The 15,749-nt window shown below is 31.8% G+C and overlaps 3 protein-coding genes across 3 annotated transcripts; 2 read left to right on the forward strand and 1 right to left on the reverse strand.

Annotated features, from left to right (window-relative positions):
- Positions 1-3,400: 3,400 nt before the first annotated feature.
- On the reverse strand, positions 3,401-5,613 carry LOC18605245 (metacaspase-1-like). The gene is made up of 5 exons (XM_007038150.3): positions 5,228-5,613; positions 4,391-4,724; positions 4,164-4,284; positions 3,832-4,062; positions 3,401-3,638 (listed from the first exon to the last, which is right to left on the reverse strand). The coding sequence occupies exons 1-5, from the start codon at positions 5,541-5,543 to the stop codon at positions 3,579-3,581; spliced, it is 1,062 nt and encodes a 353-aa protein (XP_007038212.3). The 5' UTR covers positions 5,544-5,613; the 3' UTR covers positions 3,401-3,578.
- Positions 5,614-7,716: 2,103 nt separating this feature from the next.
- On the forward strand, positions 7,717-9,405 carry LOC18605246 (Pectin lyase-like superfamily protein). The gene is made up of 4 exons (XM_018116862.2): positions 7,717-8,294; positions 8,393-8,599; positions 8,720-8,961; positions 9,219-9,405. Exons 1-4 carry the CDS (start codon positions 7,797-7,799, stop codon positions 9,376-9,378), a joined length of 1,107 nt encoding a protein of 368 aa, XP_017972351.1. The 5' UTR covers positions 7,717-7,796; the 3' UTR covers positions 9,379-9,405.
- Positions 9,406-14,360: 4,955 nt separating this feature from the next.
- Positions 14,361-15,147, forward strand: LOC18605247 (uncharacterized). Its single transcript, XM_007038155.3, has 2 exons — positions 14,361-14,741; positions 14,900-15,147. The coding sequence occupies exons 1-2, from the start codon at positions 14,423-14,425 to the stop codon at positions 14,914-14,916; spliced, it is 336 nt and encodes a 111-aa protein (XP_007038217.3). The 5' UTR covers positions 14,361-14,422; the 3' UTR covers positions 14,917-15,147.
- Positions 15,148-15,749: the final 602 nt, after the last annotated feature.

Raw genomic sequence — 15,749 nt, forward strand, 5'->3', positions numbered from 1 at the left:
TAAGGAGTATTTTGATCGTTATATATTTGAAAGTTATTCCATGTCTTATGGAATAGATATTACCGAGGAGAGAGAAGGGAATAGATAAAGTTGGCTTTTAGCCTATTTGAAGGAATTTTTATTCCTGCAGAATTACTATTTTGTGTCCTGATTTTATACCAAATAAAGGTAGAGAAAAAGACCGATAATAGAGGGGGAATAGCATAGCTATTCTCCATACCAAACGTGCAGTAAAGTCTTTATCTTTTTATTTCAATTTAATTATATTACTTTGTTTCTCTCTAGTTATTAGCTCTGTTTTTCCTTTTACGAAATTTTAAAAAAAAAATCATTGTATTTAATTTTGAAAGTTAATTTTTTTATTTGTAAAATTGATATTTCATAATTTTAAATATCAACAAGATTTTTTAAAAAAATTGAAAAATATTTTTAAATATTTAAAATTTAAATAAATAAATAAAATAAAATAAGTCAAAAAGTAATAATTTTTTGTACAAATCTAATTAGTATATTTCTTATAGCACGGTTATAGATGATGGATTGATATTCAAATGGAGCTTTTAATTAAAGTTGAGAGAAAAAGCTAACATTTTTTTTTAATTATCTCTTAGTAAAGAAGTTTATTTGACTAGTTCTTCACGTTTTTAATTTAATTTACGTGTTCTAAATAAACTACGTGTGTCAATTTGTGCGTGCTGGTAGAAACTGTAGCACTCGGCAGCCAAAATCCACCTGCAGTCTTCGATGAAACGAAGGGTAGCTGAGAACAAGAAAAGATTTAAGCCGACGTCATGTTGGAGGGCATGACAGAAGGCTTCTTCGCCGAGATTACCGCAAGTGTATTTTATTATTATGGTTACTTGAAAAAGCTGCGTTAACGTTAGACAGGTTTCTGAGGTTGACTTGGTCCCCAGAGGAAGACTTTGGAAGGAATGATGGCCAATTATTAGCCATCAAAATAAATAAAAATATGGAAAGTATGTGTACTAGGATTTTTTAATTTAATTTTTTATTTGAAATTGTAACATTTTTTAATTTTTTATTTTAAAAATTATTTTAATTTAATTTTTAATATTTTTTGTTTAAATTTGTTATTATGGTGTTAACGTAAGTACTAACTTGACATTAATGTGGCTTCAAATATTGACGTGACAATGTCACTTCACACTTTGAGTTCGAATGCTAATGTACTATCACATTATCGTGTTAGAGTGATATGGTACTGTCATGTTATAATTTGGATTCGAGCTATCACGTGGCATATCAAAAACATATAATATTTTGAAAAATAAGAATATCACATATTAGCATTATGATACGTCACGTGTTCATATCTTGATGTGTCATGCGGCAACTTCTTAATATGCCATGATAGCTCAAGCTCAAAATATGACGTGGTAGTGACACGTTGACGTAGCACCGCCACGTTAGTATTCAAACTCAGTGTGACATGGCATTACTACATCACTTTTACATGTTGACGTCAGCATATGATGTCACATCAATGTTGATGTTAGTATTATAACGATAAATTTAAACGAAAAATATTAGAGAGACTAAATTAAAATAATTTTCAAAATAAAATAAGGATATCACATGTTAGCATTATGATACGCCACATGTCCATATCTTGATCTGTCATGTGGCAACTTCTTAATGTGCCATGATAGCTCAGGCTCGAAATACGACGTGGTAGTGACACGTTGACGTAGCACCACCACGTTATTATTCAAACTCAATGTGACGTGGCATTACTACATCACTTTTTGTATTGATGTGATAATGTCACATCACTTTTACATGTTGACGTGATATTGTTACATCAACATATGATATCACATTAATGTTGATGTTAGTACTATAACGATAAATTTAAACGAAAAATATTAGAGAGATTAAATTAAAACAATTCTCAAAATAAAATAAGAATATCACATGTTAGCATTATGATACGCCACGTGTTCATATCTTGATGTGTCATGTGGTAACTTTTTAATGTGCCATGATAGCTCAGGCCTGAAATACGACATGGTAGTGACACGTTGACGTAGCACCGTCACGTTAGTATTCAAACTCAGTGCGACGTGGCATTACTACATCACTTTTTGTATTGATGTGACAATGTCACATCACTTTTACATATTGACGTGATATTGTTACATCAGTATATGATGTCACGTCAATGTTGATGTTAATACTATAACGATAAATTTAAACGAAAAATATTAAAAAAACTAAATTAAAGCAATTCTCAAAATAAAATAAAAATATTACATGTTAGCATTATGATACGCCACTTGTCCATATCTTGATGTGTCATGTGGCAACTTCTTAATGTGCCATGATAGCTCAGGCCTGAAATACGACGTGGTAGTGACACGTTGATGTAGCACCGCCACGTTAGTATTCAAACTCAGTGTGACGTGGCATTATTACATCACTTTTTGTATTAATGTGACAATGTCACATCACTTTTACACATTGACGTGATATTATTACATCAGCATATGATGTCACGTCAATGTTGATGTTAGTACTATAACGATAAATTTAAATGAAAAATATTAAAAAGATTAAATTAAAATAATTTTTAAAATAAAATAAAAATATCACATGTTAGCATTATGATACGCCGTGTGTCCATATCTTGATGTGTCATGTGGCAACTTCTTAATGTGCCATGATAGCTTAGGCCCGAAATACGACGTGGTAGAGACACGTTGACGTAGCATCGCCATGTTAGTATTCAAACTCAGTGTGACGTGGCATTACTATATCACTTTTTGTATTGATGTGATAATGTCACATCACTTTTACATGTTGACGTGATATTGTTACATCAGTATATGATGTCACATCAATGTTGATGTTAGTACCATAACAATAAATTTAAACGAAAAATATTAGAGAGATTAAATTAAAACAATTCTCAAAATAAAAGAATTAAAATATTACGAGTTTAATTAAAGTGATTAAATTAAAGAAAATATCATAATATAGAGACTCCTTAAATATTTTGATCCAAAATAAATAAATAAGTATATATATTGTAATTATATCAGTAGATGTGAAGTCAAATTAAATCTAATTTTTAACACAAAGAAGGGAGTTGGGACTAATAAGGAGGGGTAGAGCTTTCCCAATGAGCTAGGCCAATAGCTACGACCTATCAATATTAGTTTATTTGTGCTAATTGGGAAATTTTTAAGTCTCCAAATAATTAATTTTACAATGGAAGAACAAATATTGGGATTCACCTTTTATGTCTTGTACTAAAATTTTCAACATAGAGTAGTTAGGAAGGAACCCGTTCTGAAGGTGAACCTTTGTAAGATAAACATCAAAGATATAATCATTTCCTTTTTAGAAAATTTAAACCCAAACAATTATCTTTCCCTTTACCTTGCAATAATCAGTGTAGCAACTAGCAAGAAAGTAAGCAAAACCATTAAGATCGCAGGGTATTGACAAAATGAATAATGGAAAAAATCATTACACGTCGAGAGCCTTAATCATTGATCAACAGACATCAAACAAGGGTCTGGACTCTGGACTATTGGGCCTTTAGTTTTTACAAGTTACAAAGAGAAAAGCCTTGTTTCCACATCAAATGGTTCACTGGCTGTCAACTGCGGTTCCTGCAACAACAAATCAACAATCTTTCAAGATTTGGAAAATCAGCTCAACTTGCAATTAATTAATGGCGACGCTCTTTGACGAGGTTGGGTCAAAGAAAAACTTATACTAGACCAAAGGAATTGAACGATATTTAACATTGTAAACAAGAAATTAATCCACCCCCCACTTGATAAGGATGACATAATTTAGTACCTGTCTTGATCCACTGGTCGGACTCTTTCCTGTTAAGAGCGTTGCCAGAAAGCATAATATTGCACAACAACCTTCTTCTTCTTCTTCTTCTTCTTCATCTTGTGGCAGTAGCATCCGAGAGATCATAGACCGCATTGCATTTATCAGGTTCCAGTAAGTTGTTCCATGTCCATGTAAAATGGCTTGGATGAAACAAGATGTCATTGCACCGGTTGAAGGAATATTGCTCGACTGTTGATCAGTGTTCATTAATTTTTAGCGTCCAAGCTTCAATAGATAGCGATGATCAAAGAGATAATAACAATATAATTCTGATATCAAATCTTTTTTACCGAAATTTGAATAGAGTTTTGACCATCATCACAGCTACTAAAGGAAATGACCTCTCCACCACTTGTTCCTTTCCACAAACCGGATCGAGGGCGATGATCCTCCCAGACGTATCCTCCTTGCCTAGATCGGCATTGATGAAAGCATTGAGTATGGAATCAAATCTCATATATATTAGCCAAGGAGATTTTGATCACAAAAGGGAGAAAAAAAAAAAGATTGAGTAAACCTGTCATCCATTCTACAGAGGAAAGGTAGATCCAAGGCAGTGCCACTGTGGCAAGCATCTATGACTGCATGAAGCTTAACCCCACGAGGAAGAGGCCTGACAATTGTCCAGTTGATTTCGTCATCGACAATCGGTCCTTCAGTTTCAAAGTCTGAGGGACAAATTGTTTCATCATAACCATCCTTCTCATCTCCATCGTAGTTCTTCTGCTGTGACCCATGGCCAGAGTAATAGAACACCAGGGAATCCCCCGATTGACAACCCAACACAAGCCAATACAATGCCATTCTCATGTTGTATTTGGTCGGCCGCCTGTTAGGATCACTTTCTTCTTCTGCAAATGAAATGTTCTTCCGGAGATCAGATTATGTAATCTAACACTCTGCCTCCTATTAATTTTTTTCTATATCTAATGTATTCTGTTATATATAGCTGCATATATTGTGTTTTCCCCTTGTGATCGTGGACTTAGAATGATGCAACTTCAATTAGATCATCCAATATATATACTGCCGAGTTTATCTAATTTAATGTTAATTTTATCTTAACGTTCCTAGTTTCCTACTACTACATAGTCTATGATAAATAGACTACATAGTCTACATAATCTATAAACTAATTTAAGTTTTTATCATTTCAATGAAAGTTAAAGAAGGATAAACATGAAGGGAAGGAGTTTTAAGTAATTGTCCAAAGAATGAACACGAACCAGTTAAATTAGAATTCACAAATCTTTGTTTGAATTCTAATTAAAATTAAAGTTACACAATATAGAACAAAATCCCAAAAACAAGAAAATTAATCTATTAATAACCAAATTGATAATATGATCATTACCAGTGAGAAGGACAATGGAAGATTCGGGGAACTTGAACTGACTAATCAGCAAGGCCTTCATTAACTCGGCATCATGAACGCAACCATCGAGCTCGTACCGGGAGTTCTTATATGACACACCACATAACACGGCTCGCTTGCTGCTATGGACCTGAGGTAGAGGTCCTGGCAGAGCATGGTTGTAAGGCGACGGAGACAGGAGCTGTTTTACGAGGGTGACAGCCTTGCAGGTGGTGCAGCGGATGGATTTTGCACCCGGTGTCCGAAGCTGCAGTGTTGGTGCATGGCACCTTGAACAGTTAACAATCGTTAACATGGTCAAGCAAGCAAGACAGAGACAGAGTTTCTGAATCAAAAGTTGTTTTTTCAATTACGAAAGGCAACGGCCGATATGCGACGACTTTTGTTATAGTAAATAACAAAGTCTTTAAAGTTTTTGAAGAAGATTGTGAGAGATGGTGGAGTAATTGGATCCTTGAAGTATTAATTAATTACGTTGATTTGCATGTGCTTTCCTTAATTTAGATTCATTAAGAAACCACAAAGACTTGGTTGCTGCCTTGATGGAAATTTCTCGATTGAACAGATAAGATATTCGTCTTATATTTTTCTAAATTAAATTTCTTTATGTATATTCATATTACTTATAATTAATATATCCATTAACATTTTTTGTGGATTATAAACTACATGTGTATATAAATAAATAATTTATACGAGTACATTGTGAATGGATTATTAATTAGGAAAATTAAAAATAAAAATACTAATGGTTAATTAGTCTATTTTATATCAATACTATTTATGAATGCACTCTTTTTTTGGTAAATCATAAGTTCCATGGGCACATAAAAGTAATGTTAGAAGGTATCTTTTATTTTGTATTTTGGATAATTAGTTGCTTACGGGCCTTGGTGTCTAGTTTGAACAAAATAAAGAGATATCATAGAGCTAGGCAATGAAATATTAGGGGTTTGGTATTTGACTTTGGGCATGCAGTTTGGCTCCTTCTAAAATTTATTATTGCTTCGTTTTACATCCCTTCTTTTATTATATCAACTTGAAGGGCCGGGAAATCAACATATGAAGGTTCCACTTACGACCAATCAACTTGAGAGAAGTCATGTGTCATGTTCATGTATATACCTATCGGATTTTTTTTTTTTTTTTTGCAAATTTTATTTACACTTGATGGTATACATCAGTTGAGGACGGACTCCCCTTGTATTTCACAAGCTGTAGATGTCAAAAAAGATCTGCGGCAGCTTCCCAACCCCAGAAAAAATATGAACACAACCTCGGAGGTAAGCACAGCCTCCATCACCCACAACCTTACGATCGGATTGTTTCGACTATCCGTAAGAAATAAATATCTAAAAATTTATTAGGTGCGTACGTAGTTATTATAAATGAGTTTTATCAAAAAATTATAGACAAGTACGTTAGAACAATTGTTATTGTGGTAACCTCTTCCCTTCCAGTAAACAAAATCGATGAAATCTAGATACTAAGTGTGGAACTAGAACTGATTGTCCTGTTTTCCAAGTTAGAAAAAAGCTTGATAAAAATTATAAATTAAATGAACTTTGAATTCTGTTTTTTGAATAGAGTAATCATGCATCAATTATTTTCAATTATTAAATCAAATATTCGGATGTCATGATATTATTATATTTTTATCTTTAAAGTTAAGGTTTTAATTTCAAATCTCTAATCTTTGATGTAAATAACAAATAAATTTAAAATATTATTTAATTTTTAATCCTAGCTACCATAAATATCTTTCTTTTTTTTTTTAAATAGATGGTGATATATCATAAACTTGTCTTTGTTAAAAGAAAGGCATTATACCACATGTTATTTGTTTAGAGTATCGTTTATCACATGACTTGTTGGACGTTATTTGATTGGAAGTTGTTGAAACTTAAATTTTTAACCGTTCATGCTCTAAAATGACAAACTGATGGGAGCGTCTCAAAGACGTACGCATGAAATTAGGCAAAGCATTTACAGATGGAAAGGAGAAAAAAAAAAATCAATGGATGAGACCAAATTTGGACTAGATTGATCAACAAGGATATACGTAAAATTTGTTTACAACTTAAAATCAACTAATTGGAACGAATGAATGTTTTCGACTTTTCTGTTCCATAAATGAATTTTTGTTTTCGGAGTTATGAAATTCATGGTTCAAGTTTTGCCCTCAGGATTACTTATTAAGGCCAAACTAATCATATTCAGATCACTGTCTGAAGTCTTTGGCTATCATTCTGTGGCAGGAAAGTAGAACGTTAAAAGGCGACAGATAATCTCTTTCTGATTAAAATATCTTTATAATATCTATTAATTAGGCAACAATATATGTTCATTATCATCAACTCATTAATGACTTTAACAGAAATGGTCCGTTTGCATTTCGTATCAAGCAGACACCACAAAAGAGAACACGGCAATGCGAGGAACCCTCCATATCACACGTCCACAGAACTCTCTGAGACCATATGCCCTATAAATTGGAGCCCCTCGAGGTTCCCAAAACTTAACCAGAAACTTAAAACAAAATTTAAAAATGACAGGAAAAAGAAGCAGAAACATAGAAGTTGGTGCAGCAATCTGCACAATTCTCGTCCTTGCTCCAGTTGTTCTCTCGCAGAATTCATCACCGATACCGGTAGATAAATCCCAATTGAAAGCTTGGTTCAATGCCAACATCAAGCCTGCCTCAGCGAGAGGCAGCACAATAGACCCTGCCCTTGCTAAGGCTGAGGTTGCAGCTCATATAATAAAGGTGAAGAAAGATGGCAGTGGAGACTTTGATACCATAACCAAAGCCATTGCGAGCGTTCCGTCAGGGAACACGAAACGTGTGATTATATCGATTGGAGGTGGATCTTATCGCGAGAAGATCAGAATTGATCGAAGTAAGCCATTCATTACATTTTACGGCGATCCCAGAAACATGCCAAATTTGTCATATGACGGTACGGCAAGGCAGTATGGAACCGTCGACAGCGCCACCCTTATTGTGGAGTCTGATTACTTTGTGGCTGCTAATATCGTTATACAGGTACACGTTTTAGACTTCCCTCATTGAATTTGGTTTACTTTCAATCTTGTGATGAAGTTTTTTCTCTCTTCTATTAATTAATATTTCTTGGCATATAGAACACTGCTCCCAGGCCAGACGGAGTAATGGTGGGAGCGCAAGCGGTTTCTCTGAGAATCTCTGGCGACAAGGCGGCTTTCTATAACTGCAAGATTATCGGTTTCCAGGATACTTTGTGCGATGACAGGGGCAACCATTTCTTTAAGGATTGCTATATTCGAGGCACTGTAGATTTCATTTTTGGAAGCGGAAAGTCCTTGTATCTGGTATAAGAAAACTATCCTTAATTACCTAGAACAACAACGCCATGCAGATTTTACCTGCTAAATTTGATAACATGCCATTTTGATTGGAGATTTTTTGGATGAAAATTTATTCCGATGCAGAACACGGTATTATATGTGGACGGGCAAAAGGGAGTTACAGTAATTACGGCACAAGCGAGGGAAAGTTCATCGGAGAACACCGGTTATTCCTTCGTGCATTGCACCGTTACTGGAACAGCGAGCGGTGCATATCTGGGCAGGGCCTGGAAGACCAGCCCAAGAGTTGTGTTTGCCTACACTAACATGAGCAGCGTTATCCATCCTCTTGGATGGTCTGATAATTTACATCCTGAGCGTGCCAAGTAAGCTATATCCATCCTATCGCTTTCTTTTTTCGGTGACCAAGAGTAATTCTACGCAGCCTACCATATAGGCTTAGCCCTCCTAAATCTTGATAAAGGGAGATTTAATAACAAGTGCTTGGCATGACGATCCAAAACTTTGTCAATTACTATAACCTAATATAAAACTTCAGAGGTTTTAGATATCGTTATCTGATTCTGATAGCTCATATATGGTACACTAAGATAAGTTGGCAATCGTTTTTTTGGCTTTGCAGAACTGTTTTCTTCGGAGAATACAAGTGCAAGGGAAAAGGAGCAAGTTTCAGTGGGCGGGAGAAATACGCCAAGCGGCTAACCGACGGGGAAGCCAAACCTTTCCTGGTTCTTGGCTTTATTGACGGTGCCAAATGGCTGCTTCCTCCTCCTAGGGTCTAAATCAATTGTTAATAGGGGGGGTACATGGCTCCGGTTAATCAATCAGCATGTACTTCACGCAGAGCCCGTCTGTGACTCTCTCTGTTCTTTTTTTTTTTTGGTTTCCTAGTCATTCACCAGGCGGGTGTAAATAAGATTGTATGTCTTCTTCTTTTTTTCTTTCATTTTCTTCCTACATTGCTTGTGAACCGCATAGGTTGTAACGAAAGGGTGTATACCTACATCAGTGCTACTGCACAGTTCGCTGTAGAGAAACCAATAAATGCAGTAAGCAGAGAAAATTTTGTTCTACATATCTTAAAATTTGCTAAGCTTATTTAGTTTTAAGAATCTTCACTTCATCTTCCAAATTAAGAATAAATATATTATTATGTAGTAAGTACGATAAATGTTAAAGTTTCAATATCATGGATATGCCTTTCGTCTTTTTAGTCCTTAATTTTTCTCTTTATATATTATCATTTATATTATTGGGTGTTTGTTATTTTTAGACAAGTCATCAAAGCACGACACATATAGTTAACCTACAATATATCTTTCCTGTCCAGTTCTAACTCTAACTAAGCCATTAGCAATAAAACAATCTCACTACAAGAAAAAGGAAGGCACAACATGGAACATAAAATGCAAACAAGTGCTTCAAATAAACTTGCAATGGTGAAGGAAAGATGAAAAAAAGAATCTGGCCAAAGTGCAAATGATGAAAAGTAATATAAATCATTAATTGACTTTAAAAATGAACAAACAGACTATGATGAGATACTAATTAATTTAATATATAATTATTCTACATATGAAAGTAAAATAATGTGTTTTATACTCTAAAGTAAAAAAAATTAATTTTAATTATTTCACAAGGCTATTTATTTTCATATTAAACATGCATTTTATTTTTATTTTCAAAAATAAATGTGATAAATGATAATTAATAATTATAAAACAACAACAAAAGAAGAAAGCATAATCTAAGAAAAAAGCCCTTAAAATATTTAAAAAAATTTAAATAAACCCTTATACTTTTATTACGTTCAATCAAGCCTTTATACTTTTATTTTGAGTCAAATAAATCCTTCTACTTTTTATTTTGAATCAAATAAATCCTTATACTTTTTATTTTAAGTCAAATAAACTCTTATGACTAATTATTAACTTAATCAAAATGTCATTTATTATTTTATATCGTGTGATATTAATATAACATGCTAAAATATCATAATTAATTATGATGTGGCATGCTAGCATGTCATATTTAATGATGACATGATATGCTAATTTGATATGACAACATAATTATGTAATATTTTTCGCTTTTCATACTAGTGTTATATGAATAAAAAATAACAAATAATATTTTTACTAATAATAATTAATTAATCATTAGTTATAATAATTTATTTGATTCAAAATAAAAATAAGAGATCTTAATTAAACACAATAAAAGAATAAATTTTTTTTAAATATTATTAAATAGTTTAGAGATTTACTTGAACATTATACCAAAAAAGAACCTAAAGGAAATTCGCACTTGTTCCACTGGGCTGGGCTATACAGAACAAAGACATAGAGCCGCATCAAACTAAAGGGCTGAACCATTTATTTCTTGTTGACAGAACTCTTTGGGCCCGGAAGGACACTCAAGTGCTCCCGTATGCACAATTAAAAGATTTTGAAAAATAAAAATAAAAAATTGTAAGAATACGTACTCTTTTCGTCCCATAAATAATTATCTGGTTTCTATATTTTTCATTGTCCCAAATTGTTAGCTCCTTTGAAAGTCAATATATATATATATATATATTCTTACTTTCTTATTGCTCTATAGTATCTAGCTAATTTCATTTTTTTTTTTTGAAAAGCCTTTCAACGACGTGTGACACCCAGTCTAGTATGTAGCTAATTTCAAAGTAGATAACTTACAACTTTTCACCTTTAACAACAATTAATAAAGTCAAGTTATTGCTAGATTACGTGTGACGGTCCATGATTTTTGTCAATCCAAGATCAGGGAATTAGTCTAGAAGATGCAACCAAGGATTGATTAGTCTTTACATTTTATTTTTTACTATTTGTAATTATTTTTTATTATTTTTTCTTTTTACCTTCTATTATTTTTATCAAAACAATAAAAAAAATAAAAAGTGAAAAGATCAAATAATACAGAACCGAAGAAATGAATATATAGTAAGTTCTATTTTAAATTTGTCATTAATGAGAATCCTTTGGGTTTATATGCTTTATGGGTTCCACAAGTCTTCAAAAATAGCTTTTGCTTAACATGCTTGAACTTTGGATATCCTAATTTCACTGTTAGGATCTATATTGTCTGCCAAAAATAGTTTCAGAATGCTTGCCAAATTGGCAGCCAAGGCAAGTCTTCTAAAACTAGTCTACAAGTTTTCAAATTAAGGACTTGCTAGGCAAATTGCCAAATTGCCTTTTTGTGTCCATGCTTTTCTGAATATTTTTCTCAACCAACAAGATGATCTAATAATAATGTATCAGATCTTATGCAACTTGCATGGTACTTTTGACTTCTTGATAATCGAAAATAATTTTTTATACTTAAAATATTTTATAAAAATAATTAATTTTTTATTATTTAGATAAATTATCAAAAATATTATATTATTCGGATTATTTTGTGAAAAATATTTTTCATCATTATTAGTGGAGTTATTAAGGTGATAAAATGATAAATAGAAAATGATTACAAAACAATGATGACATTTAGTTTTCACATTAATATTAAGAATGAAAATAAAAATAGAAAAAATCAATAATGATATTTTTAAAAATATTTAATCATATATTATATTGAAAGTAAATTTCAATTTTCAAAAAAATTCATTTTTTTACCATCACACTGAAAAAATATAAATATTCATGAATTATACAAAACAATCAAACATATTCATTAAATGGCAATCATTGAAATATTTTTTATTATAATTATTAGTCAAATTTATTTAATTAATTAATAAAAATATTAATTATATTGAATGATTTCATTAAAAAATATTTTTTTTACTTTTAATAGCATTGAATAATTTAAATTTTAATATTTTTTAATATTTTAAGTTAAATATTAATATTCATCAAACTTTTTAAGTTAAGTTTAGTATAAGAACAATTTTTCTATTTTCCAGAAATGTCTTATGTCTCTCAAAGTTATAAGATATTTTACGTGATCAATGAATATTTCTTTTATCGACTGATAAAATATTTTATATCTGAACTAAATTTTTTATTTTCTAAATAAAAATAAATCTTGAAAATGATTTTTAAAAAATATTTTACATAAAAAGAAACGTTTTCCAAGAACTTACCAAATTTCCATTTAAACTATAAGAAAAAAGAATAGCCCGCCTAATTGGAACAACACAGAAGTTGACTCAAAGTCTGAAGGTTTGTATTATATTTTCCGTCTTTAAGCTATAAAAGAAAAACTTCTTTTTTTGGGTCTTGACTTTCAAACAAACTTCAAATTGCGATTTGATTTCAGCCCATGAATGTGGTGATCCGCCAAACAATTCCACGAGTGGAAACCATGTGCGATCAACTCCTACTTTTCTGCGAAAACGCCGATTTTTCTCACTACATATTTTTTCTATTAATTGCTACTATCTTTACGCAAATTCAGTCAACATTCTTTTCTTTTTTTTTTGTGCTTTCCTACGTTTTATTCGCTTTTAGTAAATTATCTTTTTAATATCACTCAATTTTAAAAAATAATATTCTGATCACAAATATTTATAAGTTTATTTATTGTTTTGATAATTCAATTGTTAAAAGATAATAAATTTCCCCATGACATTCATGCTGTGACGTAAACATATTTATATGATAATAAAAATTAAAAATATTAATTTAATAAAAAAATAAAAAATATTAAAATTAAATTATCTTGCCACGCGAATAAGAGCAATTTACATGGAATGTCATGTGAGACCTATTATCTTTTAACGATGAGTGACAAAAAAATAACAATTATAAATGTTGATATCAAAATATTAATTTTTAAAATTAAATAATCAAAATAAAAATCTCATAAAGTGAAAAATAAATTAAAAAAAAAAGTAATTTACTTTTTTATTTTGCGGGGACAATGACTTCTTCCTATTAAATTACATAGAAATGCCCTTTAAGATTATAAAAAATTAAGATGCACGCATTTTCTTTCAAAGTTTTTTCAAGCCCACGTATATATTTCCTTTTCTAGAACTAGCAGATTCTTGGTTTCATATTGTTCTTTTTGCTCCATACAATAAATAATGTAACCAACTTGTTTTTTGGTAGTGTAATGTAGCCAACTTTAGGCAACTTGGATTGCCACTTAAAATATATTATTGTCCAAACTCATCTTTTTAGATTCATATATTATTAAATTAAATTCAGCATCGACTCATTTATCTTAACATTTAATATATGATTCATCGCAAATATATCATAATTAACTTGTTACTAATAATTTCTATACATTATCCTCAAATATGAATTCTATAAATTGAAAGAGTTTAAGTTGATCTTTCATCAAATTAATATACTTATAGAACATGGAAAAATAAGTTATTAAAACCGAAATGCTCTTGAATTTACAAAGAAATTTTCACATGCTCACCATTCTTGTATAAAGTAAAACTATATATTAAAGCTAATTAGAAGCAGCACCATTTTAATTTTCCTTGTAAGCAGGGTACTTCCATGTTAGGTGTAACTTGTAAGATTCTTAAGTTGTCTAATATTTTAATTAAAAATAATCAAATATTTAATTAACTAATTGATACATGATTTTTCTTTAAAAAAGAATAGATTTCGAATGTTTCTTTTTTAAATATTAAAAAAATTTGACCGAGTCTTCATTGATCTCAAGTTGAAAGTTCATCATATGAACCGTTGCGCCGACATCATGGTAAACAATTTTCACTAAATACTACTACTTGTATCATCCTCCACTATAAAAAGGGAAGCCATCCACTTCTGTTACAAACGAGCAGAAAAAAACACACACACACACACACACAAAAAGAAATTAAAGAGAGGAATAATGGCAAGCTCGAGGTGTGGGGTTGGTCTGTTCATTTTGGTGCTAGTGGTAGCAGGTGTTTTCGAGGTTCCGGTGGCGAGGGGAGCGATGAGTCCCAGCCAGTGCAAGGAGGAGCAAAGGCTTCTCGTCAGTGCGTGCAGGTCAGTATTATCCGGGCGCAGCCCCTCGCCCAGCTGCTGCCAGCGCATTAGGGTCACCCACGTCGAGTGCGTCTGCCCTGTTGTGACCCCGAAGTTGGCAGCCCTTATCGGAGTGGAACGCACTATTAAGCAGATTGAAGGCTGTGGAAGGGCCGTTCCTCACAAATTCAAGTGTGGAAGTAAGCAGCACTACTCTAGGCAAATTATACACGTTTTATCTATCTTAAACGTATTCTAGTTTCTAATGTTACTTGCTACTATACTGGATTTGGGCTCCTAGATTTCATTAATTACTGCTCTAGACTTGTTTCTAACTCTTTTTTTTTCTCCCTTTCAGGTATCACTACTCCTTGAGAAACGAATCAAAGGATCAGACTAGGATGAGTCTTGAATAAAAAGTTTAGATCTCTTTGATACATCCTTCTGCAAATTTAATTAATAGTTGCAATTTATATACCTATGTAACGGACCGATGTGCTTTTTCTATATCTTTGAGGAATAAAATTTCCTACTGTCATTCCTATGAGAAGTTTGCTTTTATGTCAATTCTCATTGAATAAATTTAAGAATATTGTCTTTGGTAAATTGAGCAAGCATTGCATGATGTATAGGATCGGATTTCTTATCCTTATGCTGAAACACAAGAAACTTAAAATATACTGCTTACTTTTAAAAAAAAAAGGAATATTCTCTCCATTTAGGCATTTACGTAACTAAATGTATTCTTCAACATTATATTACAACAAAATCTTACCATTAAGAGTATAGTCAGGAAGTATAAAACAAGATCACACCATTGTAGACACCCTTTTTTTATATATATAAATAATAATAAAAAATTAAAAAAAAAAAAAACAAAGAAGCTGGAAGCATGCATTGTCAACAATGAACAGAGCATTGAATGCTCCCTCTGGCACCCAAGCTCAAATTCGGTGGATTTGTTTTGACTTTAAGGCTTTTGGACAATCAAACTCTGAAGAGGGGATTTTGAAAGCCAAAAAACATAGGCAAAAATCAGAGAGAAAACGTTTCAAAAAAAAAAAAAAAAAGCCAAGAAACAACCCAAAAAAAAAACCCAATCTTTCAAAAGAAACCAGATCAAAAAAACCAAACAATCACATTCTCTAAACCAACAAAACCACAGATCCAAAAAATTACCAACCGATTACCTAACCACAATAAAAAAA

The sequence above is a fragment of the Theobroma cacao genome, chromosome 3 (genome assembly GCF_053813885.1).
Source record: "Theobroma cacao isolate CCN51 chromosome 3, ASM5381388v1, whole genome shotgun sequence".
Classification (NCBI taxonomy): Eukaryota; Viridiplantae; Streptophyta; class Magnoliopsida; order Malvales; family Malvaceae; genus Theobroma; species Theobroma cacao.